This window comes from Ochotona princeps, chromosome 2 (assembly GCF_030435755.1).
Source record: "Ochotona princeps isolate mOchPri1 chromosome 2, mOchPri1.hap1, whole genome shotgun sequence".
NCBI lineage: Eukaryota > Metazoa > Chordata > Mammalia > Lagomorpha > Ochotonidae > Ochotona > Ochotona princeps.
In genome coordinates, this window is record NC_080833.1 from 162,937,383 (window position 1) to 162,965,302 (window position 27,920).

Below are 27,920 nucleotides of genomic sequence, written 5' to 3' on the forward strand. Positions count from 1 at the left end.
AATTCCAGGAATGGACACAGATCAGTCAGAGCTGATCAGTTACTGCAGCTTTCTTGATGCAAGGCTGCAAAAGCCAAGTCAAATCACAATAGAGTGACAAACAGGAGTGGATGGGCCGTCTCCGGAGGAAAGCAGCCTCCTTGCTCTCAGGAAAGGTCTTCTGGAAGTGTCCTGACTCTTCCACTGAACATTTTCCTTTATGGAAATCATGCCAGACATGCTGCAACAATCTTACTACCCGTCTATGGGTAATCCCGTATACAGGAGTAGTGAAAGCCACAAGAAAGCCACATGGTCAGTTACAGCCTTGACCAAGGCAAGCCTCATTACCATCTTTTATATCATTTGCATGACCTTGACACTACCTTACTCTTTTGTGAAATAGAAGAGTTCCAAAGTAACATGAAATTAAGTTGAGAAGGTGCCGGAAAGGCAAGACTATAAGAATGGAGTACATTTCACGCCTTGCTAAGCACTTTGGGCACTGTCTACAAGGTGGGATAGTCAAAGTAGCATAAGCTGGGAAACAAAGGCTTTCATGATGTCACCCACATGTCTGGGAATAATGCTTTGCTTTTATAGCCAAGCCACATTAGCATTCTTGCAGTCTGAAAGTTGCTCTGCTGACTATAAAGAGATTGTACATTACTTGAGGAAGATCAGCAGTGGCAAATACAGCCCATGGCTTTGGAGATGAGCACGGAAGATATTACTTGAATTTAACACTGTGGCATCAATAGGGACTTTGGTGCAATGAAGCAGACTGGGAACAGAATGCCACTGAGAACACAGGGAAACCGACAGGATGCTCCACTTCCCATCCAGCTCCCTGCTTATGGCCTGAGAAAGCAGCCCAGGATGGCCGAAAGCCTTGGGACCATACACCCATGTGGGAGACTCAGAAGAAGCTCCTGGCTCCTGGCTTTGGATCAGCTCAGCTCCATCTATTGTGCCCATGTGGGGAATGAACCAGTGGATGGAAGATCCTTCTGTCTCTCCTTCTTTCTCTAAAATCTGACTTTGCAATAAAAAATAGATGATTTTTTTAAAGAAAAAAGAAACTAAAAAATGAAAACCAAGTCTACACATTTTAGGGGTAGGAATTATGACAAGTACAGGTGATTCATAACCAACAGCCTCAGTTGGTTAAGTAAAGTGTGAGGTGTGTTCTTGTGCCAAGTTTAAGGATATGAAAATTAAACAGAGAGCTTAACTATCTTACCACAGGTTTTTAAATAATCACATAGGGAAATGAGAGGAAAGGCTCACCAAGGCCAATGAAAAAATAATAAGCAGTAGAAAATTAGAGCATTTGCCCGTGGATGGGTTGGAATTACAAACGGGGATGAAATGAAAGCCAATGAGCAGGCCAACAAAACCCTGGTGCAGTGCTTCCCATTTATGATAAACCATGCTGTGGACTGAGGAATACCAGCAGCTGAAATCTGCAATGAGATTACAATGAGAAGCAAAGAAGCACCTAACAGTTCACAATACTGTTATTCATACTTGCTCCAAACTGGATGCAACCAAGGTAGACTTGATGGGTAAACAGCAAGTAACTGTGGAATGTCTGTATAATAGAATGGTACTCAACAACAAAAGCGAGCTAGCAAAGCCAGAAGAAAAAGTTTTACCTGATTCAAAAATGCAACATACCAAGGGTAAATGCAAGCCTGAAAACATTTCATGCTATACAATTACAAGACATTACAGAGAAGGCGAAACTGTTTGGATGGCGAAAGAGCAGAGGTGCCAGAGCTTTGCACTAACATAAGGAAGACTGCATAAATGAAGGGCAGGAGATTTTGTCGGAGAGTAAACAATTCTGATTGCTATCTATCACGGATGTATCCTATTCTACATTTATTAAACTTCACAAAACTTTAGAATTACACAAAATCTTGGGGAAAAAAATGAGTAGGTTGTTTGATCCCAGGATGCGCTGCAAAGTTTGACAACACGTTAGATCTGTCATAAATGTATGAATAACATCACTGATGAACTAGAAGAGGAAAACTGTTAAGAAACTGTGGAAATCAGTGCTATTTAAAGACCAAAAAAACCTTTATTCTGATCAATAAAGTTATCTCCACAGAGGCCATAGTTCTTCTACAGCTATACATATGTACCAGAATTGAAAAATAAAGTGAATTTGTAACAAATATTAGGAGCGAAGTTTCTCATTGTTAGAGTGGCATAAGCAAGGAGAAAAAGCTAGAATGAAGTAGGAATTAGATAATGGATTGGATAATGCAGTTAATGTTAATTAGGTAATGCAAATTCAAAATGAATTAGAGCTAGCAACATCAGTAGGAGCTTGTGTGTAGCTTAATATACACACAGATGGTTGTACAAAGAAAAGCACACAGATAGCACTATGAACATATGAGTACCTGTGGGTTAGTCTACACGCATGTATTTCTTCGCCTAACAGTTGAGACAGTCTAATAGTCACCGTACAGTAAAAACGAGTGCACCTGTAGTCCGGATCTTGCTTTCAACACCATTCTCCAATTCAAAGGAAGTGAGGGTTCCTTGGAGAAATGGGTAATTTAAAAAGCAAGCAGCCAATAAACACGGTGCACATAGAACAGCTCATAGTGACAGAAGCCACAGACGCCGGCACGCAAAGCGAGACAAACCAAAACTCATACTGAAGAGGATTTCAAGGACACCTGGGAGCCAACTGAAAGTGAGGCCATTACCCAACGCTGGAGAACACGATTCCACAAGTAAAGTCAATACAGCAATATTGAATTAAACATAAAATAAGTTCAGGAATCCATTTGAGGTAAGTAAATGTGTAAATAAATGAATAGGAGAATTCAAAGTCATTAATGCAGCTCTCCAGCCTTCAGAAAAGGCAGGCCACAGATCTGCTTAGTGTGACCTGCTCACGGTATCTCTTTAGAGTAAAGACCAGAAAGGGAGAAAGAGGAGCTTGACAGCGGAGAAGCTGGACGACTATGTCAGCCAGGTTGCCGGTCACAGAAATAAAATGTTCCTTTGGTATGAGCTCCAGGCTCACCACAACCAACAACAACATAAAGAAAAAATCTCAATTGAGGAAAATTCTACAAACAGCTGAACAGTACTTTTCAACTCAGTAAGATCATAAAAAACAAACCTGATGAACTATTATGCAGAGAAAGCTGGAGAGACACAACAACTGAATGAAATCTTAGGTCTCCCAGATAGGATGCTGGAACAGGTGAAAGGTATCAAGTAGGAATCAAGTGTGGACTCCACATTAGTGATAACACAGCAGCACTGGTTCTACAATGTTAACAACAACAACAATAGACCATACTGGGCCCAGCATGGTAGCCTAGCAGCTAAAGTCCTCGCCTTGAATGCACCAGGATCTCATGTGGGCACCAGTTCTAATCCCAGCGGCCCTGCTTCCCATCGAGTTCCCTGTTTCTGGCCTGAGAAAGCAATGGAGGACGGCCCAAAGCCTTGGAACCCTGCATCCATGTGGGAGACCCGGAGGAGGCTCCAGACCCCTGGTTTTGGAACAGCTCAGCTCCAGCAGTTGCAGCTGCTTGGGGAGTGAATCAATGATCAGAAGATCTTCCTCTCTGTCTCTCCTCCCCTCTGTATATCTGACTTAGCAATAAAAATAAACAAATCTTTAAAAGAAATAGACTATATCATGCAAGATATTAATAGCTAGAGAAACCAGGTTGGGGCATATGGGAAATCTATAGTATCATCCAAATTTTTCCACAAATTTGAAATTATTCTAGAAAATTTCTTTTTTTCCTTTTAACAAAAGATCACAACCTCGAATCCTGCCAGGATCTGCGGAGCTCCTCTTCCGTTCCCATTGGCTTCAAAGTACCTTCCCGTGCTGCGTGTCTAGCTGTGTGCTTCAATTCCTGTATGCATCTTGGGCAACATGTTTGACAGAGTACATATAAATGAAATTGCGCTTGTATTTCTCAGCTGGTTTTTATTTTCACACAATATGTATGTGGAATCTCTGTGATTATCTATATAACCATAGACAGATTACATCTAAATATATATATATATCTTATAGCAAGACCTCAATCTTGCTTCCAGAGGAATAAAGAATTAAACTTACATTTTACTTCTGCTCCAAAAACTTCAATGAATTAAATTCAAGCTACATAAGTATATCCACAATAAGATTTGAAGTGCTGTAAATTTGTCACTCTCCTATTCAAAATTCCTTTGACGTAAAGAAAAATCCACATTTTTGTGCAGAAATAGTAAATTGCAGCCTTCTCAATTCTATAATTTAATGCATTCTGCTAGTATGAGTTATCTAAGTGCTAAAGGCCCTACCCCAAGATTGCAGCTATTTATTCGGCCATGCCTTGGAGGGCACTACCAGGCGGTACACATTTGTTTAGTGCTAATCCTGGCAGCTCAGTATAGTAAAAAGCGAAAGAAAGAAAAAAAAACAAATTCTAATGTTTCTTCTCAGATAAGAATATGGAAAGAAGTTAAGTACACTTAAGGAGTTTTAAAAAGTTCCTTTTAAGCTTAATCTCACCCACAAGGAGAAAGTTGTGTCCATTACTACACACGAATCCAGTTGAAAGCTCAGCAATAAGCAGCTGCCATTCAAACAACCTATTAGGCCAGACAGATCCTGACCACAGGACTACCTAATAAAGAACCCACAATCTTGGCTAAGGACAGTAACTTTGGATAGCTCCATTTAACAAGGGAGACTTTCTAGAGTTCCCAGCTCCCATCACTGATTCACAGCCCTAATGCTCTCAGAGTCAGGGCTGGGCAAGCAGAATCCAGGAGTGAGAACTGTATCTGAGTTTCCCATATCAGTGACAGGGATCCAGTGACTGAACTATATCACCTGCTGCTTCCCAATGCACATGAGCAGGACTCCGGAATCTGGAGTGGATCTGGGATGCGAGTCCAGGGGCTACACCATGAGACTCGGGCATCTTAACTAGCTAAAGCAAATGCCTACCCCCATAAACATATTATCACCGTCTCTACATCATGCCCATGGTGCCATAGTGGAGCCCCTACAGGAACCTGGAGACATAGCTATACAAACCTGGAGAGCTTGAGTGACAGAAGACTCTCAGATCTTTGGGCAGTACACTACTTAGCCTGTTCTCACTCGGTGGGTAATTACATTTAAGTGTTATTTGCATAGAAATCATGAAAAACTCTTCTTTAAAATGTAGGCTTTTTTTTCTGTATTTTTACCCTTGCCAGGCTTCCTTTTATTCAACCGTGTGAAAGAACAGATTGCAATAGTTTCAGGCATGTGAAGTAACACCAAGAAGAAAGGTTTAGACATCATATTGGTCTGAGCTCAAGCAATTGTTAGCCAGGTGACCCTAAATAAGTTACCTAACCTTTTCCAGTCATCACGTTTCGCTGAGCTTGGGTGAGTGGTGAGTCAGAAGTTGACAAGAGGTCTGTCTTCAAAGCCCATTCTTTAACCACCACACCAGACTATTGCAGACATTTCAAGCAGCACCTTGGATGTGCCAACTTACGATACTTCTAGAGGCTGAGTGATTCATCTTCAGGAACACCTTCTTCAAGCAAAACCCATGACAGAGCAAGCCAAACGCTAAGATGCAAGAGAAACAGCTTTCCTGACTAAGCTCAAGCCCTGGGTGTGAGGCAGTGAGGCAGTGAGGCATCCTCTTTCAAAAGTAAGCATGTCAATAGACGCATGCAGTTCATTGCACAGAAAACCTAGAAGCCAAACCTCAGGTTAACTCCTTGTCTCAAAACCAGATATGCTTCCAATCAGGAATATCTACTGCTGTGTAACCTGAATGATTGAGTTTAAGTTGAGCTATGATGTTTCAATTAACTTGACCAACATTTAAATTTTCCTAGGAGGGGCAGACACCGGTGCAGCCCATGGCCCAGGGACAGATGCACTTTTAAATGAATTGATTGTTCCCCACCCTCCCTGTCTACAACATTTGCCCAGAACTGGAGATTTGCTGGCACCTCTCCTTCCTGGCCTGCTCTCCCTGAGAGTACACATCTTTGCTGGCATGATGGAGCAGAGCTGAGAAGAAAGAGAGAGAAGTGCAAGTTCATGGAGAATAGACTCAAGGGTAATGGCTTTGCAAGTGGTGAGAGACGCAGTGCCTTTATGTCTGGCATGTTTACTCATGGCAGACCACCAGGTATAGTCCTAGCTGCTCCACTTTCATTCCAGCTCAGTGCCAGTGTGCCTCAGAAGAAAGTGGAAAATAACATCAAGTACTCAGGTCCCAGGTACTCATGTGCATACCCGGATTAGGGGTCAGGATTCTGGCTTCAGGCTCAGCCAGGCAGTGCAGGCATTCGGGAGGGAACCCAGATCTGTCTGTGTCTCTTTTTATGCCTTTCGTATCAATCACTGTGCTTCAAAAAGTGAATAAAGTCAATGTACTTGCGTATTTTAAATGAGGTACAAAAGTTATTTTGTTAGAATTTTAGATGATCTAACAACACACCTGAAAGTAGGGGGTGTAAGTTTACTAGGTAAACAGCACCTGTGTCAGTCACAGTACAGTTGATATTCATGAGAAAAATGGCAGTCCAGAGACAACGGGTCCCGGCTAAGTCAAACACTCGACCAGTTTGTAAGCTGTGCAGTCACACAAAATACAACAGAAAACCACAAGCCAACCTGAACCTCACAGTCCTGGAGACACTGATTCCTTTGCTCAGGCTTATTCTACAAGCAAAGCACAATGCAGTTACTAGCGGAGACAGGTCTGGGAGCCAGGCTTCACTCCCTCCAGATGTTTCAGTGGACAGTCGTGACTCTGCGGAGCCAGGCACATGTCACTACTCTACTGTCACTCTGCTCACGTCGACCTCTCTTCTGTTCCCTGTGCATCTCATGCCTGCCACCATCTTTTGCTTGTTTGTGTTCCGTGACTTTAGATGCCTTCCCCTTCACCACATGAGACCCAACATAATCTACTTTTACTTACACCACGTGTGTGTGTGTGTGCTAACCTACGCACAGCACACAGCAACGGAACAGACAGAAGCTGTGTGTGAATGTGGGACACTTCCACAGACAGGTGAGATTGGTGTTTCAGTTAGAAGAGAGAATGGGTGGCTGTCCAGAGAGAGACACAAGCAGACTCTTTCGAAATACCCCCAAGGCCATGGCAGTCCTGGAGGGGAAGAACCTGGACCTGCATTTGCCTCATCGAAGTGATAGCACTTGGTTCTGGTTGCAAAAGGAAGCCAAACCTTGTTGCTGTTGTTACTTCTTTTCATTTTCCCACCCAACATGATGAGATCTGATCTTAGTCAAAGACTCTGATCAAGCCCAGTTCTTTTGTGGAATCTGCTGTTACCAGGCAAGCATCTCCTCTGGATCTTTCTAAATTCATACTGCCCAACTAAACATGACTGCTTGCAGCTCTTAGAGATGCCTTTGTGTTTCCAAGGACTGGAGAGTACTGAGGGTGGGAGTTCGCATGCTAACTGTGCCCAGAAATGCTAAGCCAGTAAATAAATGCATAGTATATTCTCAGGACTGACTTATTCAGATTCCTCCAGACATAAAGGCACTGCATCTCTCACCACTAGAAAAGCCATTACCCTTGAGTCTATTCTCCATGAACTTGCACTTCTCTCTCTTTCTTCTCAACTCTGCTCCATCATGCCAGCAGAGAGGTGCACTCTCTGGGAGAGCAGGCCAGGAAGGAGAGGTGCCAGCACATCTCCAGTTCTGGGCAAATGTTGTAGACAGGGAGGGTGGGGAACAATCAATTTATTTAAAAGTGCATCTGTCCCTGGGAAGTGAGAATGTATCTATTCCTGTGTATGAATGCCAAGTTGCAGTAGGTTTCCATAGCAACTCCCACAGAGCCTTGCAGTGGGCAGTTTTATACAGAGGTGCAGAAAACCCATTTTTTAACATCTGGGTTATGCTATTGGTGTGCACAGTGGATCCTAGCAGGCACATCATAGCTTTAGATGTTGGTTCAGGGATTTTTGCATAAAAGGAAATAGATTTCCAGATACTTGATAATCTAACCTTGCTCTACTCATGCTCTGCACACGTGTCCCTTTATGTACACTAAGCATTCCATGCAGAGTCCAAAACAGCCCCTTTCAAAGCACAGAATCCCCTCTACTCATTCTTATAGACTCTGATGAACACGTTGTACTTGCACATCAGCATGACTGCCACACTAAATGAACGTTCTCTGAATAACCCAGCAATTATAAATCTTAATGAGCAACATATCCACAGTGTCCCCAGTTCCAGCCTGCCCCCATATTTTATTATGTGATTGGTATTTTCAATGCAAAAATAAATAGTTCTTTCCAGGGCGTAGGTTGGGTTGAATGCATTCAACTGAGCACCAGTACTACAGGCACTGTACACTAACTTTTCAAAGGGCCAGGCAATTTTTAAAACCGCTTTCCCACAGGAGTTGGCAAGTGAGAATTTTCTCACCCACTTCCTAATGTTTTCAGCGTGAGGTGATCTGTTGTGAAGACAGAACAAGAGGAAAATAAGCGGAGCCATTGCACATGTAGCTCTAACCTACACTTGGGCTTCAGGAAGTTGTGTGCTTGCAAGTGAACTTGTGTTGATAGGATGTTGAGTGAAGGAGTAAATGGAACAGCCTCCTGGCCATTTTCATTGGTGGTGTGGGGCGTCTAGACACTGACTTGCGGTTATCTTTGAATTCTCTGCAGGACCAAATGGGGATCACGCACAGTACTATTGAGGGAATGGATTGTATGGTGGGGTGGCACAGCAGGACAAGAGATACATCCAGATACATGACAGAAAGGGGGCCTTTGGGTTAACCAAGTCACAGAGCCTATGGTGCTTTGCAAGATGTTAGAAGAGCCATGATAGCTTTTCAACTTGGTAGTGGAAAAAAAAACGGGGGGTGTGTTCTAGGAGTAGTTGAAGGAGTTTTGTGGCCTAAGACATTTATGTGGGAGGGACCAAAAAAGGGAGAAATGTAAGCAAACAAAAGAAGCAAAGGTCCCTTCCCTGGGCAGGTCAGCTGTGATGTGAGACAGAGGCATGTATGTGGCTGAGGGAGGGGACTGTTACACCAAGCATGCAGGTAGAGGTGCCTAGAACGAACAGCAGGGCTGGAAGAAACTTGAGGGTTTGGTAGGCCAGGAGTCAGTGACAGACAAAGGGCTTCCAATGAGTGAAGACTGGACCTGCAGCCCATGGCTTTTCCTAGCTCCTGCCAGCAACATCATCACACCTATTTCTGAAACCCAGGGGAAAGGATATGGGCTGGTGGGGTGCATGAGGGCGTTAAGGGTGGGAGGGAATATGAAGCAAGGAGTCGGTATGTGGCCAACGAGTGGGGGAAAAGGCTCATCAAAGTCCTGTGGGCTACAGCCACAAGTGCTATGTGAATGTGCTCTGGGACCCAAGCTGGGAGGTCAAGGCTGGGCAAGATTTTAGGGAGCCTCCTGTAACCTGTTCCCGGGGATGGGGGGCAAGGCGACTTAGCAGGGGCCGCGGGCCCAGCATCCGAGTTGGACACAGGGAGACGTCAGGTGCACGGAAACACTAGCCTGCAAGTGGGAGTGGAGAAAGGTCCGGGAGTAGGGCGGATCCAGGGAGACAGGGTGGGGGAGGGGAGGTCGTTGGCGAGTGGGTGTGTAGGGCGAGCCGGAGTGGGGGGTTGGGGGAGGTTGTTCCAGCTCCTCTGGCCACCTCGACCTCCCCCGGGACTCACCCAGCACGAAGTAGGGCAGTTCCGTGTTCTCCAGGTCGTCTACCACGACCATTTCTCCTGGGAAGTCGTTGCGCACCGAGAAGAGGAGCTTGGGCTCGGAGGCCGAGGGGCTGTGCATGATGCTCAGGTCGTTCTCGCGCAGGAAGGGCAGCGCCGACACTGTGATGCTTTTGAGCTTACACTCCAGCTCCTTGGAAGCATCCACGTCGCCCGCCGCCGTGGCCAGCACCGCCGCCGGCCCCCAGCAGCAGGCTAGCAGGGCGCAGAGCCGGGTTAAAGCCATCTTGAGCCCCGGCTGCCTTCCTCCCAGCGCTGCGATGGTGGGGGAGCCAGCGAGCGAGGAGGGAGAGAGCAGGAGAGAGCAGGAGGCGGGGGAGGTTGGGGAGGGGATGCAGAGCCCAGCGAGCCCGGGTCCCCGGGAAGAGATGCTGCTCTCACAGTGCTGGCGTGAAGCTCTGATGTCTGGAGAGCCCTGGCTCTTTGTTTCCTGAAGCCGCTTATCTGGGGAAGGCAAAAGAAAAAAAAAAGGGGGGGGGGGGTGATGGGGAGAGGCAAAAAAGGGAAGGAAGGACGTTGGGAGGAAAGAGGAAGGGAGTGCAGGATTCCAGGGAATCAGGTCAACCTCCAGCTGGCTGCTGGGGCTCCTGCCTCTCCTCTCCTGTGCACCCGGAGCAGGAGCCGAGCACTCGGCTATTAACTACCTGCACTGCATTTTTAAAAACCAGTCTTGGCGATGCAAAATCTTCCCTCATGCATCATCATCCAGATGGCTTGGAAAAGGCACACACGGAGCACACACCTTAAAGAGCACTTCCTGCTAGGAGCAAATCCTCCCGGTGGTTTTGTGGATGTAGTTTGCTCTGTTCTTCTTGTTCTTTTTCCCCCACTAGCTGGATTCGTTTACTGAATAACTAAATATTGGATAAATGCACATGTACACATTCGTCCTCTTCTCCAACTTTGTAAAATAGTAATGGCTGTGTCTGGCGTATCAGTATAGAGAGACAGGTAGATGGTTATGGACAAAAAGAACAAAATTAGTGATATACAATTAAGGAGACCAGAGCTTCTACTTGTCATTTCTTTCTGCCTCATCACAATTCGTTTCTGTCACAAAGGTTATCTACAGCACCAATAAGAAGACCACTTGGGGGCTACTCTGATAGATAGACAAAGCAGAGTTGCCCTGAAGAAAGGCAGAGCCTTTATTTTAGAAGATGCAGTAGACAGATAGAACTGAGAGAAAATACGGAAAACAAAAGTTTCTAAAACGATTTGCCTGAGTGTCACCCAAGTGAGTCGCAGTCCATTCAGGACTGGATGGATGCTTCGCTCCCCAACGAAGAAATCTGAGGACTGGCAACAGGAACAACTTTGCATCTGCTCCCAGCAGTGCTGGATGGTGCTACTTCTCATACATGACAGCGGTTATCTAGCAAACTCTCATGAGAAGCTCATGTTTCGGTATACTGGATTATGGCATCTAACTGAACTTCACATAACTAACAACTTATTTCAAAAGCAGGCTCCCCCAACATCGTGTATTCAGTGCTGATTTAATACTTACTAGATACTATAAAATGAAGACTGTGACCCACACAGTGCCCACTCTCCAGCAAAACCGTGAATTTAGACACAATCACATGCGGATTCTACTTGGCATAAATCAATTCACACGTGCAAATGTATGTCCTTCCAACGACAACAGTTGTCATAGGTTTCACAAAGTTAACCTGATTGAATAAAGGAAATCAGATGTGCTTAAGGCCATGTTTAAGGAGAGAATTATCTTTTTTTCCAGCAAGAAGAGGACAAAAGCAATTTGACATAAGCTGAGTTTTCAATCAGATGTAGCTGAGAATCAACTTGGAGGTACATCACCATGTAGCATTATAAGATGCTGCAGAAAATGATATGTCAGCTAATGACCCTTCAAATACTCACCCATGTCTTCAGTGCTCCCCTAAGAGGTACTGAGGGAGATGAAATCCCCACTATACTATTTTTCCTTGTATCCCCTAGCATAAAGCAAAAAAGGTTGGTTTAGGTAGGCAAGGTTATTTGCCATTAAATAAAGTGATGCAAAAAGAAAAAAGAAGAATGTGAGGCATAGTACAAAAACCACGAAGTCCTCTATTAGTAGAATCTCTAATTTCAAGAAATTGAGGTCCGTGGAAGAGTGGGGTACTTGATTAGATCTAGTGAGGCTAACCGCACACCTAATGCTCTTCCTCTTGCACAGCCTTGGTACACCTGCTTACACTCATGGATAATCACTGAACGTCACGAATCACAGTCATTGATTAAGCATACACTTGCATGTCTTCTGTATCCTCTGCTCTGATCTCTACAATGGACAGAAAATATTCCTCTTGCTCTTGAGTAGTATACAATTTACAATCATTTTTGAAATCTTTCTAAATGCCTAAAGAGTCCTGAATCAGGTTTGAAATCCAACTATTCGGGTGTGCTTTTCTGATAAGTCAGTATCTAATTCCAAAATATATACTGAACTGGAAATCACTGAAAGCTGTCATATCAGACATTTATAGACTCGTCTCTCTACAAACAGGTCAAGAAGGAGATGGTGTTGAAGTAACAAAAAAGCATGCTCTGTCAGGGCATTTTACTCCTATAAACAGAGATAGAGTGCTGAATTCTCTACTCCTAATGAATTAAATGCCTACTGATGGCACTAAAGGCTTCATTTTAGAGAAATCAGGCTCCACTATTGAGCGATGCTTTACATTTAATGCAATGGGGATAGTACGCGCTTCAATTATGACCTTTTTAAAAGACTTATTTATTTTACTTGAAAGTCAGAATTACACTGAGAGAAACATTTTCCAACCTCTAATTCACCTCCCACATGGCTCCATGGCCAGAGCTGGGCCAGTCTGAAGCTGGGAGCAAGGAGATTGTTCTAGGTCTCTCATCTGGGTGCAGAGGTCTGAGGACTTGAGCAGTCTTCTTATGCTGCTTTCCAGGCTATTAGCATGGGGCAGGATTAGAAGTGGACACAGTGGGTGATGAACGGGCACCCATATGGAATGCCAGTGTCACAGGCTTGCTAGGTCACCATGCTGGCCCCCAATTATGATCTTTTTTTAGAGGCAACATAATGAAACAAAATAATTGAAATCAAGTCTCAACTCCATACTTGCGTTACTCAGAGGTAAACTTGGATCATCTTTGCTTTCAGATTCACATTAGCAAAGTAGAACCAGTTATCTCTTCCCATCACACAGACCCCAAGTAAATTGTACAAGAGTCTACATTCTTTGAAATGCTACACAATAGTGATGTTGTTATGTCCAATTTTGACTTTTTCCTGAAGTTCAACTTCCTGTGTTTAAGTGTCACTGGCCTCTTTCCTTGACTCTTGTAGTAGCTTTTGATTGCTTTCCCTGCTATCAACCAATTTTCTACAGAGCCATCAAATTGATCATCATGATATCTCGCAGTTTCCATGCCATTCTTGCTTTGCTTTTCCTACGGGATAAAGTTCCAAACATCATGCTTTGGGAATTTACAAACTCTTACAAATCTCCTACTAGTTTTTCTCCGAGGAAAATTGCTCGCTGCACTGTTTGTTCTGCACACACACTCTCCCTAACACACACACAGATTTTTTCTCTTTTTTCACTCTTTCCTTCCACCTTGAATTGTATCATACCTCATTCTTTTTCTTTTTTCTTTTCTTTTCTTTCTTTTTTCAATCTTGAATTTTATGATACAATTATGTAGGATCTGAGATTCCTCCCTCCAAAATCCACCCTTTATAACAAGTTATAATTCCATCAGTCTGTTATTTAAGTGTGCCTTGACATTGCTGGCACAGACAATGTCACAGTCCGGCATCCCATTGTCTAGATATGTCCAATAGTTTCATTGGCAGTCCATCTTTGATTTAGAAGCAGTATTCAATGCATCGGTGATTGAAAGAAAACACAAAAGCCTAATTTGCATTATGGTTTCCTTATGTTAGAGAGAACATATGGTATTTATCCATTTGGGATTGACTTATTTCACTGAGCAGAATGGTCTCCGGTTGGGACCATCTAGTTGCAAATGGTATGATTCCATTCTTTTTAATGGCTAAGTAATATTCCATGGAGTGGATGTACCACAGTTTCTTTAACCACTCCTCTTTGGATGGGCATCTGGGTTGTTTTCATGTCTTTACTATTGTATATTGTGCTGCTGTAAATATAGGATTACAGATCCTCTTCTCATATGCCATTTGTATTTCCAATGGGTATATTCCTAGGAGTGGGATAACTGGCTTATATATGGCAGGTTTATTTGCAATTCTCTAAGCACTCTCCATACTGATTTCCACAGTGGTCGTGACAGCCTACACTCCCACCCATAATGAAAGAGGGTACCTTCCTCCCCACACCCATACCACAAGGTGTTGTTAGAAGAGTTCTGAATGTAGGCTAGTGTCATTGGAGTTAGGTGGAACCTCAACGTGGTTTTCATGTGTATCTCCCTGACAGCTAGGAAGCCTGAGCATCTTTTCATATGTCTGTTAGCCATTTGAACTTGTTTGTTTGAAAAATGTCTGTTCATTTCCTTTGCTCATTTTTTTCACAGGTTTTTTTTTTCTGTCCCCGAGTTTCTGAAGCTATTTGTAAATCCTGGATATTAGTCCCCTATCACTTGTGTAGTGTGCAGAAATTTTCTCCCATTCTGTTGATCACTTCTTCACTTTGTTAATTGTTTCCTTTGCTCTACAGAAGCTTTTTAGTTTGATGTAGTCCCATTTGTTAATTTTGGTTCATACCTCATTCTTCATCCCATTTCTTTAGGTCGTCTCTAGCCTCAGATGTGCATTGAGTACCTCCATCATTTCCATTGTGGATAACTCCAACTCCCCTCATAGAGCACCGAAACGCACACACACACATACAATACACACACACAACACACATACACACACATACAATACACACAACACACATACACACATACATTCATACACACATATATACACAACACACACATACAACACTCACACACCCACGTACACACACCTCAGGAGTGCAAGAGTCATTCCTAATAAATATTACATTCCATATTCTTATTGCAAAAATGGAAAAAAATCAATGCATAATTTGAAGGTGAGAGCATGCATGTACTGGCTCTCACATGTGATCAACAGGGCTAGTCTGCCATCACTTTATCCAAATATTTCAGACAGACGATACTTCAGAGGTCTTCCTTTCAAAGGTTTACTTGTTTATTCAGTTATTTACTTACTTGAGAAACAATGTGAGGCAGGGAGGAAAAGGGGAAGATGTCTTCCATTTACTGGTTTACTTGCTTGGTTGTTCTAATGGCTCTGGCTGGCCCAGACCAAGGGCAGGAGCCAGGAATCTCATTCACATTCCCAGGTGTGTTATCAGAAATCTGAATCAGAAGTGGAGCAGTCGAACGGCCAGCATTGTGGCACTGCAGGTAAATCCAATGTCTGCAGGGCCACCATCTCATTTGGGCACAAGATTGAGCTAGCTACTCCAGTTCTGATCCAGGTTCCTGTTTATGTACCTGGGAAAGCAGCAGAAGATGGCTTAAGTGCTTGGTCTCCTGCACCCATTTGGGAGACCTGAATGAAGCTCCTGTCTTCCAGCTTTAGACCATACCAGCTCTGGCATTTATACACATTTGGGAAGTAAACCAGGAAAGGGAAGATACTTCTCTCTTCATAACTCTGTCTTTCAAATAATATAAATCAATTTTTAAAAAGAGAAAAAGGAATGCGTGGATGATAGCTTATAATGCATACTCTGGGATTCCATATGGGCACGTATTCATATCCTGGCATCTCCACTTTCCATGTAGTTCCCTGCTTGTGCCCTGGGAAAGCAGTGGAGGATGACCCAGAACCTTGGGACCCTGCACCCACTTGGGAGACCAGCAAGAATCTCCTGGTTCCTGGCTTCAGAATGGCTCAGTTCCAGCCATTGCAGCTACTTGGGGTGTGAACAAGTGAATTAAAGATCTTTCTCTCTTTAGCTCTTTCTCTATGTAAATCTGCCTTTCCAATAAAAATAAGTAAATCTTTAAAAAGAAAAAGAAGTAGAAATCTGAGACTCAAACCAGCGTGAGATGTTGGAGCTGCATGCCGTAGCATAACCTACTATGTTAGATTAAGGTTCCCAATACTTTTTTCACAAGATATTCTTTATTATAACAATCTTTAACTTTTGGAAATCAAGTTCTTCATGCTTCCTGATGTTTACCCACAAAAAATGATTGACTGTGTCCACCAAAAGGTGTGTATAAGAATATTTTTATCAACTTTATTCAAAATAGACAGAAAACACAAATAACACAAACATTCATTCATAGTGAACAGGTAAATGTTAGGCAGCCACACAATGAAATACTACATAGAAATTAAAAATGCAACTGTATGGGTGAAATATCACATTGATGGGTGAAAGAAAGAAGATTAAAAACAAGCCCTGTATAGTCCATAGGAATCCATTCTTTAAGAGCATAGGACATCCATCTTCACTCACACGAGGCAGAATGGCATCTCTTGTGGAAGAAGGATTGAGCAGCAGAACCGAAGAAGTTCCTGGGCTGAGTGCAGTGGTGTGGGCCATAGTTCCACTGATGTATACACAAGCAAAATTTTATCAAACTGTATACTAGTGAAAATGTTTAAGATATGTGTGGCCTCGATTTGTTTGTACATGGCTTAGGGCTCTAAAGGAGTAGAGAAAGCTCCATTTTTCTTTAAGTTGCTTTGTTTGCCAACATCCTCTTCCTCCTGCCTTTAGGGATCTGGGCCATGTTTACTTTCTTCCCACCGAAACTGGGAATCTGCTCAGCTCTTCCCATTTCCCTCTCTCTCCCATTGTTCTCTAGGAACCTCACTTTCCAGGGCATTATCACTTAGCACAAGTATAGTGGGTCTCTGTCTCTAGAAGGAGCACGGAAGTAAATGATTCAGTAACTGGGCAACAGTAGATGAGGATGTTTTACACTGTCTGCAGATATTTTACCCTCCGTAGAGAGCTGGAGCTCCTAACAAACCACCCCTCGCTGGCCTACTTCCTAGATCAGGCAAAGCAACACTTGCAGAATGCTGAAGGAAGGTTAAATCTGCATGAGATACTAGGAGGGGCGACAGATGCAGGTGGTAGATGGGCAGGTCTGAGGGAGGATAAATGAGATATGATTTTTAAGAAACTATTTATTTACTTAATTATTTGGAGGAGAGAGAGGGAGAAGTCTTCCAGTTACTGGTTCACTTCCCTTGGTGGCTGCAACACACAGGTCTGATCCAAACTGAAGCCTGGAGCCAGAAACTCCAGGCAGATCTCCCCCATGCAGGAGGCAGACAGTCAGGGAGCTCAGTGGTCACCTGTGATCTTTCCAGAGCTTCAGGAGGAAGCTGGCTAACAAGCAGAGTAGCAGGAGGTTGAGCCAGCCTCGGATACGGAATGCTGGCAGCCCAGTGCAGATTAACTCACTGCACCACAAAGCCTTATGTGATGGGAGGCACTATTTTCAACGTTTCTTCTTCAGAACATCTGGCAATTTTATGCTTTTTAGCTAATCCAGATGTGTGCTACTTGGCATGCATTAAACCTTTGGATCCCCTTTTTTCTATCAGTTTGTGTGTGTGTGTGTGTGCGCTTTATTTTTAGCTAAATAATCTGATGCTACTGTACATTCAAGGAAACTTAGCTGTGACACTTGTAACTGTTCAGCCTCCTCTTTGTACTCCCTTCCCCAGGACCTGACGGGATTTCCCCAAGTTCTTTTCTATCTTCCTTGGAATCGAATTGCTCTTCAGCCATGACTCTTCCATTCTCTTGACAAAATGTAGTGTCGTATGCCAGGTGTATTTCACTTTTACACCTCCAGCAGGACACTGAAAGCATATAATTCACGCCTTTCAACGCAAAGTTAGCATTTTCTTTCTGTACTCCTTTTTCCTCTTACCATCTCTCTGTCTCATTCTGCCTTCTTCCCGCCTTCCCTCCTTCCTTCTCTCAGAGTAACAGCACATGCTTCACATAAACAAAGCTGGTCCTGTTCTGGTTTCTCTGGTCTTCCTTTAAAACCAAACAGAGATGCCCAGTCCCTCTTCCTGACACACAACGAAATGAAAAGCCATGAAGGGAAAGAACACAGGCCAAGCTATTCCCATTTGGGAAAGCAGGGTATTTTTTTCCCCTCCTCATCCCCCCCTCCCCCCGCCCCGAAAACCTGGTATTCTGTCTGGGCATGGGGACAGACCATTTCTTGATTCACTGTCCAATGCTTCTGAATTCATCTTCTCACTTGTGTAGGTCCTGCCCTGTTTGACCTGTGTCTCCCCTGAATTTCGGGTGTGTGTGTGTGTGTGTGTGTGTGTGAGAGAGAGAGAGAGAGAGAGAGAGAGAGAGAGAGAGAGAGATGAGTACGTGTGTGTCCGTGTGTGCTTGGATGTCTGTGTATACTGAGCACTTCTCACTTCGGGGCCCGATTCTAATTAAGTAATTTAAGAGGCTAAAATGCGCAAAACCACCGAATGAAACCTCAAATTAGAAGGAAAATGAGTCCCCATCTCTGGGAGTTCTAGTTAAGCAAGCAAACAAAATGGGCTGGGACAAATGACTATTGTAATTCAGCAAGATTACAGGAAAATGTAATTAGCGCCCCAGCTACTTTGTGTTCCGCTGCTTCCTTGGATTCTCCAACCTCTCAGCCCTGAATTGATCCAGGGTTCCAGTCTCCCCACCAAAAAGTCTCTGCTGCAAAGCTGGGAGGGTTAACGCAGCTGCCCCGCAGCCAGCCCGACCAAAGGGACGGCCGTGAAGCTCAGAGCCCGCCCCCGGCCAGGCAGCCCAACCAATGCGCACGAGCGGGGAGTGTGGCGCGGCGACCCATTGGCTGGCAACCTACGTGAATAAGAGAGAAAGAGAGAGGCAGCAGGGCAGCATTGTTATCCTAAGACACTCATCTGGTGTCTGAGTCCGCCAGACTGCTTAGGTGACACTGCTTAGGTGCAGCGCGCAGAGTCGGAGCGGGACGCGTCGGTGCAGACCAGCCATGGAACCCGCCAGCCTGCAACGCGGCGCGCGGCTCCTCTGGCGGAGCCTCCTCTGAGCCCGGAGCTGCCGGCGCCACTTGCCCAGGGATGTGCACCTGCCGCACGCTCCGAGGGCACGGGCAGGTCTGCAGGCAGCGGAGGAAGCGGTGAACCCGTAGGGACTGTTTCTGCCCATGTGCCAAGCAGAGATTTCGGGCGCGAAAGAGTGTGGCTGAGTCTCTTCCGAGTTGGAAAGAAGGCAAGATCTGGGGTGTCTGCTCGGTGGAGGGACAGCGGGCTCCCCCAGTTGGGCTGCGCACTTTCTTTCCCCTCTCCCATCCTGCGCGCCCCGGCCAGGTGCCGAAGATGCTCCGGGCGGCAGGGCTCCGCGCAGCTTGCCTGGGAGGCAGCAGGCAAGTGGTTTGACGGCGGCAGTGGCAGCGGTGGCGACAGCCAAGCAGAGAGCAGGCGAATTTGAAAAGAGACATCCGTTCCCTCTCAGGCGCTGAAGGGAAGGCATCCGCGTTTCCCCAAACCAGAAAGAGCCATAAAGAATTCATGAGGTAAAAACTTTGGAAAGCTGCCACTGGAGATGGTGTACAACAATCTGGAATCCTTGAGGAGTCTCCCCCCGGTCGTTGGAGGTTTGGGAAGCAGCTGATAACAGCCGGCAGGGCTCTTGCGAGGATTCAAGGTAACAGCGCAGGCTTTGGGAGATTTCTCGCTTCTCTTTCCGTTGTCGTTTTGCTGTGTCTGCTGGCAGTGGGGTGGTCTGGTCTGCGTACGACCCTCTTTCCTGATGCCTGACAGATGCAGGCACAGCACCGATGTTGCCTCGCTGATTTCCTGCCTTGTGGAGCTGGGCAGTGGACTTGGAGCTTCTGCTCCAGTTCGCTCCGGTATTGCCTCCTGGTGTTGCATGGCCGTCACAGGGCTTGGGCACTCTGCCTGACCCATATTGCTTTTGCTGGTTTAAGTCTTCAAAGTTAGCACAACTCTCATTAGCTTGGGAAAGCCCAATCGCGCTGCATAATTGCACAGGATGACAAGGATTTTTGTGTGTGTCGAGCCGCTGCTGGGCAGAACTGCTCAAGGTTCACTGGGTTTGGAGAGGGCTCCCAAGAGCTGCTGTGGTCATGCAAGGTGTATCTCTTGCACATGTTTGGAGAACCCTGTCTTTTGAGGCCAGTCTCTTTCTCTCAGACACAAGCAGCCAGGATAAGAATTGGAAAGAGTAAACCCTGGAGGGTGCAAACAGTCTCCCCGGGGTGGCGGCAGAAGCCCGGTTGGTTGAGCTGAGGCTGGAGAGCTGGACATGGTGTGAAGGGGATAACATTTCCTTGCCAGAAGGAGGGGTGGGCTGGTATCATCGCGCATACCCCTCTCCCCATTTCTGTGGGCATCTGGTCCACCCTGGAATGCTGCCTGTGGCATGTGGATGTGTGTGTGTGTGTTCCGCTCCCAGCTGTATGCAGGGAGCAGGCTGCCTGCAGACGAAGCAAGCATATGCAGGGCTCTGCCCAGGCCACAGATGCCTGGAGTGTCCCTGCCCAGTAGGAGCCTGAACTTGTGAGCTGCCTATCTAGCTCTGAGGAGTTTTCTGTCAGCAAGCAGCCCCTCTGCATGGTGCATATTTATCCAGGGCATATAGACCTAAGCCAAACATTAACGAATAATCAAGCTAATGTACTGTAATGTGATTGAACAGACCCTCTGTAAAGAACTGTGTGTGTATTCTTCCCAGCCCAGGGAGCACGGTGCCCTGAGTAGGAACCAATGTTTTGTTAAAAAGAATAACAATTCTAAAAGGCCAGGCTGGTAGTTGGGTAATCAGAGCCTTATCCAGCAGGGACCGTGGTAGGTCAGCACAGACGGACCGGAAGGATAGTCCGGGGTTTCTGCTCCGTTCTCCTCCAGATGTATGTATGTGCAAGTGGTTCTTTCTCCCCTCTCTTGAATCCATGCAATGCCAGTATTAACCAAGCAGTTCAAGTATTTTACCAAATCTCCTGGGGGGCAGTCTGATGACATCAGGCCGGAGCAAGTGGTGCTAGAGCTTATGTGTTATCCCGCTTGAATTCACACAGTCCACCATGTGTGATTCACATAAGGCATGTCCCTCTGGAGTTCCCACTTACTCAGAATAAGTTGATTTACACCACTGAGGCCATGACTGAGCAGTGGTGCCCCTAGGCTCCTGTCTTACTAATATCATAGCAGCTGCCTAACCTTTGAAGAGGGCCAAGATGTGCAAAGGAGAGCGTGAGTTCTGTTCTGTGTCTGTAGGAAGGGAAGTGCGGGTCAGATCATAATCTTGCCTGATGAGGAACAGCGGGCTCTTTAGCAGCTGGGCCAGCGCCATGGAAAAGATAGACAGTGTTCTTCACTCTTGCTTTCTTCTCCCTACTCAACATGGAGCTGGCTTTGTCTCCTAGAATGGAGAGATGCGGACTGCAGTGTGGGCACAGGATAGGGGCAGAGGGTCCAGGGCAGGAGTAGGTCAGTGCTGGGCTGCTCCCAGGTGGGGGAGCACCTTCTCTGAGCTGCCCTAAAAATCATCTGCTGGCTATCCTCCTAGGCTCCTGACAGGTTGTTTACTTAGCAAGGCCACAGGGCAAAGAAAATCCCTGCGTCATCAACTCCTCCTGGTCCCTGTTCCCAAGGGACAGGCCAGCCCCTGGGGACTTTCCAACAAAAAGATGCACCTCCAAGCCCCTCCCCAGCTGACAAACAAGAGGTCATCCGGAGGGACCTGAGACATGTGTCTGGGTACTTTCTGCTGACTGGGACGTTTGGTATTGAGGTTTCCTGGTTAGGCTTTTGCTTCCCCCACCGCGCTCTGTAATTTTGGTGATTCAACTCTTTCGCTTAAATAAGAAGACCTTAGATACATTTTACAATCGCATCCTTTTCCAAAAGCTGGGAGCGTTTTTCAAGCTCATCTAATTAATCTTCACACAGCTTATTGTCTCATTTATCTTTGATTACCCTAAGAAGTAGAGCTAGGGTGGGTTTGGACTCCTTCTTGGGAAGGGGAGGGAAGGGAACTCAGAAAAGGAGAAAGTTCATGCTGGGTATACGGGACAGTTAGGGAGCCATGGAAGGAGTTCTGGGTCTCGTTCCTTCCCTACCAAGCCCGGATACCACTGCTTCTCCTAAGGAATGGCTTCATCTTGGTGGTTGTGCTCAGACTGAGCTGTTCTGTCCTTGCCAACCAGGAGAGGATGCAGTGACATGGGGCTTCTATATTAGCACACCCAAAGGCAGTGAAACAGACATCGTGGAGACCTGGTCTTTACCCACAGTGATCTTCCAGTTTGCTTAGAAGAGGCTTACATCTGAGAGAAGGTAAATGAAAAGACAGCCTCTAAGCAGCAGCTCAGTAGAAGCCAAGTCACAAGGCTGACCTAATTCAACGGCTGTCGGTTGTGGAGAACAAGAAGTATCAGTTTCCCCAAGAAGGAAGAATAGGAGTGGAGTCATGGGGACCGTGAGAAGACTTGCCTGGACTAGGGAGAGGAGGAAGGGGCCCTGCTGACAGCGATACCAACTGCAGCACAGTTGAGAATGTTGGAAACTTCGGGCTGTGTGGGATTCCTTTGGATTTACACTGGCTCACCCCTCTCCCTTGCACTTTGGAAATACTACACATCTGGTTTAATTTTTTAAAAACGTATTTTGGTCTAGAGGAAGTTACCTAACGCCCAGGCCAGGCAACTCATTTAGGCATTTATGACAATTACATGGCTTTCTACCCACTCTCAAGTCAAATCCATACATTAAGGGGAAAATATCACTCAAGGTCAGAAAGCTTTTCACTCGGAAATCCAAAAGGAGGATATCAGTGAATAGCAGGCAAATTTCATGAGAACTTGAGAAAATTTTCTCCTACTTTAGAATCAGAATCTCCTCAGAGATGGCTTTGATTTCCATCCATTTCCAATTTCCCCACCCAAATGTTCCACTTGGGGTTTTCTTAAAGTTGACAACATGCCAAAGCCCTTAGGCATTTAGCATGGAGCAGGAGAGTTTCAATCGTAAGATTCGTGAGCATGCCCATGTACATAACCTCTTGTCTCCCCTTCTCTCTCTTTCAATAAAACATATGCTGTAGCATTCACAAAGGAAAAGAGCAGAGAAAAGCAAAAGGAGGGGGCTGTGGGATTGCCTGCAGTATCACAGGGTTCCGTGATGGCTCAGCTGAGCAGGAGAGGAGAGAGGAAGCCTGCTAGCCCAGATGGGGCTGAGGGAGGGCCCATGCTGAGCCCCCTGGAAGGCTGTGGTCAGCCAACCATGTCCCTTGCTCCTGTAGGACATCGCTTTCTCTCCCAGAAGAGAGGTTAGGGCAAGGCCTGAGCCTGTGGGAGGACTGGTGGACCAGCCAGCCACCCCACAAGCTTTTACTTTTTTGTCTGTGGACATGCATGCATACTGCGTGTCACTGATTGCTGGGGTGGCTCCAGTCTAACAAGGAGGTACAGAGGAGTAGAATGACTGGCCTGTAGTCCGACTGTGACTACCTGGAAATCTGGAGGTAAGTCCTCAAGAACCAGAGCTTTGCTTGCTTGACCTCAGAACGCCACTCTGAGAAGTGTCCAGGGACATGGATGCTCTTTGGAAAATCCTCCCTAAAGACTTACCGTCACTCTTGTTCCTTGTGTTCAGTGACCACTCACATGGCTCCTCTGTTCTTCAGAGGCGTCCACTGCCATGCCTTGTGGTGCTGCGGATAGGGCCCTGCTCCAGGGCTACCTCGGTAGTGGCTGGAGGTTAGAGCTTCTCCTCTGTGGGAATGGAGGGCGGTTCAGTTGTTTTTTAGCCTGAGGATTACATAGATTAGGCTTATCTGGCCAATTAAAATGCAGATTTGGCTCCTTTCTTTCTTCTTACTTTTCAGATTATTTGAATGATAGAAAGTACGCCCCATCTACTGGCGTACTTCCCAAATATCCACCATATCATAGTTTGGCCAGACTGAAGCCCCAAACCTGGAATTTCTTTCCAGTCTCCCATGGGGTTGGCAAGGATCCAAATTCTTGAGTTGTCATCTGCTGCTTCCTAGGATGGCATGTTATCCAGAGGCTGAATTGGAAATAGATGAATAATACTTCAAAGGTTCTGCCAGATGGGACCACGTGGGATATGGACATCCTAAGCAGTGATATTCAGCATGCACCAAATGCCCACGCTGAGCTCTCTGTCACTCGGCTGTGCAGACAGGAGCAAAGTGGAGCAGCAGCATCGAGCTAAGGCTCTTCCAACGCCAGGCCCATCATTTCTTTGCCTGAAGTGAACATGAAATGCTAGAGGATGTGGAATTCTAGGTAGGGCTAGAGGACAGCTTTAATCTGGGCTTTTCAATATGGCAGCCCAGAGCCAGAGGTGGTTCTCTTGCACTTGAAATGTAAACCCACATTGTATTTGGAACCAATCAGTCTATAACAGGAATGTGTAATATTTCATTGATCTTCAAAAAATATTGATTACATGTAAAGTGGTAATATTGTGAGTACACTGGATTATACAAAATACATTCATATTAGTGGCATCCATCTCTTTAGGGTTAGGAAAAGTGAAACTTATTATATTTGTCTGGCATTATATATTTTTTTTTTTGGTCAGTGCTGATGTACGCGATGCAGAATAGTGCCAGGTTAATAAGGAGAAAGGGCAGAGGTGTGAGACGGAAGTACAGAAAGAGAGAAACCCAGGAGGGATGGTCGGGAGTAGCACAGACTGAATCTAGTGTTTCTGAAACGTAAAATTAATGAGGACACAAATAGCTTGCATTAGTCTGTGTATTTAAAGAGGGGCCTAAGTGCAACTAGTCAACCTGAAACCTTTAGGTAGCATTCTAGTTCTCAGGTTGTAAGCAGTGAAGCAGGTAGGAGGCTTGATCATTTTATCCTGGTATTTTTGATCTTCTGTCTGATAGTAGAAAGAATTGTGTAACTAATATTTAGGATTCTCTCCAAAGTGCATCAGAACACAACAGTTGGGATTAGCTGAGTGCATTTGGTTTTTGAATCTTCTTTTTTTCTCTCATATCCACCACATTCTGATGAGTCCTTGTGATTTTTTTCATTTTCAAACCAGGAATGTTGGCAGTGAGGTCAAGAGAAAGGAAAGTCGTGGGTTGCAAAAATGTCAGTAAGAAGAATGGGGAGAAGACATGATGATTAAACTTTACTTAATAATTTTCAACTTGAACATTTCAACTCATTCATTATTATTACGCTCCTATTGTTGCTCAACACGATAAGGTTTGACCAGAGCTTTGATGCCTCATACTTGCTCAGCATTCTACAGTTCACAAAATATTTTTAAAAGTACGACTTCAACCAATTCTCATAAACCACTGTGGAGTGGTTATCTGTTTCCACTCAAGGTTTGCCATGACCCACCCCAAAACTATCTGTATTTTAATACTTTCTAATACTTTTCCTTTTACACATTCTTTTTGCAGCCTGACTTAAACAGATTTACTGTTCTCAAATGTTAACCATGTAGAAGGGGCTTGCATCACCTTTCTGTGCTCCAGTTTCATCACCTAGACAGCAAAACCAGTAATACTTTTTCCAAAAGAGGTTCCCAGTGTGAATACAGTGCCCCAAACAGAGGTCACAGGCCCCATCCATTTCACAACTTGAACCTCTCCTTTCCCTAGGTCACTCTTGTTGCTTAGTGGCACAATCAAGTCTCTGGAGGATGGACCAAGGCTCCATGTTCTCTCACACTGCGCCCCACCAGCCCATCCCACATCACCACAGTCCATCAGTGAGACCTGCTGAGGTCCACCTGCAAGTGACTTCCCAACCCACGCTGTCCCCACCGTGTCCATGCCCTCTGACTTGTCAGGCTCTCCTCCCTTCTTGCCGGACCTTGCCAGCACTTGGAGCCCCCTCCCTTGCTTCCTAGAAGAGCAGTTAGTTCCAGCTCCTCCCAGTAGCCAAGGCCACCTCTCAGTATGGTGGGTTTGATTAACCTTCTCCTGCTGCTGTCATTCTCCCATGACTCCGCACCAGGGTCGGGAGGAAGGCTTACTGTGTGCCTGGCACTCAGGAACCCTTCCATAGGCCAGCCTCTTCGGGTAGGTCCCCACTACCTTCTCACATCAGCTGCTTTCAGCCACAGACGCTGCCCTCAGCGAGCCGTTGATGTTCTGTTGCTTTCCTCCAGTGCCTTCTCCTACCTAGTCTCTGCTTCCTGGAGGGTTACCGAGCTACCAGACTCTGTAAATATTATCTCCTCAGTGAAAGCTTCTTGGAGACTCTGGGACAGAATTAATTGCCTCCTCCTCTATACTCCTACACAACTTACTCGAACGCTGGCTTTGCACTGTCCTCACCAGACTGTAATGATTTTGTTTTGTGGCTGTCTTCTGCTTGATTAGGGTTCTAAGATCTATTTCTTACGAAATATTTATTGAACATGGTGTGTAGATGATTATGCGTATGTGCTAGGTCTTATTCTTAGATATTGGCAATGAGAACAGCACAGAGCAACTTGCCATAGGTTGCTCCCATTCCAGAGGGAATGTATGACGAGTCTGATTGTCTGGGGCAAGGCTGCTGATAGCTAACACCTCACAACATCTTCTGTGCCAGGCACTGTCCTGAAGACTACCTACCAATTCAGTGGCTGTACCTGTAAGTAGGTTTGTTATACCCATTTTACAGATGACGAATTGAAGGTCCAGAAACATGAAATCGCCCCATCTAGGATCACACAGCTAGTCTGTGGGGGTTGCTGGCCAGGCTGAGCACATAGAGAACCTTGAGTCCAAATTCTGCTATTATGATATAGAAGAAAGCAAACTGTAGACACAAGCGTAATTAATAAATTAAACTGGGTGTTTTAGAGAGAGAGATATTGAGGTGGTGATCATGGAAAATCTCTCAAGCTGAGAAAGGTAGAAAACCCAGGTTGGAACCAGGGATCTAAAGACTTATGACTTTAGCTGCTGTCATGTCCACTCCTCACCACTGGAGGCGCCAGACCTGGTCCTGGGTGCTCATGGTGAGCCGCAAGTCCAAAGATGCCCACAACTCCCCCTGCCCACCGGCCCACAGGCCTTTCTTGCTAAGACCTATCTCACAAGCTGCCCAGTTTGCTGTTACTGCTCTTGACCAGGGCTTATGGCCTGAGCGCGACACACACACACACACACACACACACACACACACCCTCCCTTCTTTGTTGAACCACTTCATTTCACTTCTCTCCTGTGAACCACATGTCTTTCAGAACCTTTGTGAAGCAGAAAAGGCAAAGGCACAGGAAAAAGGCTGGAGACAACCCAGAGGCATGAGCAAAAGGGGATAAGAAAATAATTTTTTAACAAGATGAGAAGTGAAATGGACTAGAGGGAGAAACGGGAATTTGATCAGGGAAGGACAGCAGAGGGAGTTACTGCTGAGATGCTGGGAATGTTGTGCCTCATGACCTGGCTGGCGCGCTCTCTCTCTCTCTGTCTCTCTCTCTCTTTCTCTCTCTCTCTCTCTCTCTCTCTCTCTATATATATATATATATATATATGATACATCTGTATGCATTCATACTTCTCCATGCAGACAGACACAGGCAAGCTGCCTTTATACCCATTCATACAGCTATGTCTTCTCTATGAATATTTCTCATAATAAAAGGCTTCAAAATCATTTGGGTGGGGCAAGGTCATATATATTTCATATACACCCAAAACCTGCTTTATGAGAAAAATTCTACTATGCTCATTTTCATTTATATTATCTCATTTAATTTTTATTACAACCTTATGAAAACAGTACCATGCCTGTCTTTAGACAGGCACTAAGGAAGGCGAAGCTGGGAGCAGTGACATTGAGCCTTAGGGTTCTTGCCCTTGTACCCTGGGAGGCGCTTGGAGTCAGCAACGTGGGGTGAAAAGGTCACTGCTTCTCCGCCAAACCAGCCCAGGCTTCAGTGTCTTCACGCTTGCTCTGTGACCTTAGCTGCACCCCATCACCTCTGTGGGCCTCACTCTTCTCACCCTTGAATGGAAATGATCACATCTGACTGTGCACAAAAACTGTGAGCTTTCCAAGCAATGCTTGGAACAGACCAGCAAAGAGCATGGCCTAGAATGTGTATTCAGGCTGCAGCAGCGGCTGCTTTTTCATTCTCAAATGTGTGAGTGCTGCTCAGATGTTGATGTG

General features: G+C 45.5%; 2 protein-coding genes across 3 annotated transcripts in view; one reads left to right on the top strand and one right to left on the bottom strand.

The window, feature by feature from the left end:
- ASTN1 (astrotactin 1) overlaps positions 1-9,990 on the bottom strand; it is a 303,431-nt gene extending 293,441 nt beyond the window's left edge. Inside the window, exon 1 of the mRNA XM_004596275.2 lies at positions 9,708-9,990. Within this exon, the coding sequence (XP_004596332.2) occupies positions 9,708-9,990 (283 nt within the window). The remainder of the gene's footprint in view (positions 1-9,707) is intronic.
- Positions 9,991-19,300: 9,310 nt separating this feature from the next.
- BRINP2 (BMP/retinoic acid inducible neural specific 2) overlaps positions 19,301-27,920 on the top strand; it is a 109,883-nt gene continuing 101,263 nt past the window's right edge. For both annotated transcript variants that reach the window (XM_004596273.4, XM_058660988.1), the window contains exon 1: positions 19,301-19,438. The gene's annotated coding sequence lies outside the window, so the exon portion shown is untranslated. The remainder of the gene's footprint in view (positions 19,439-27,920) is intronic.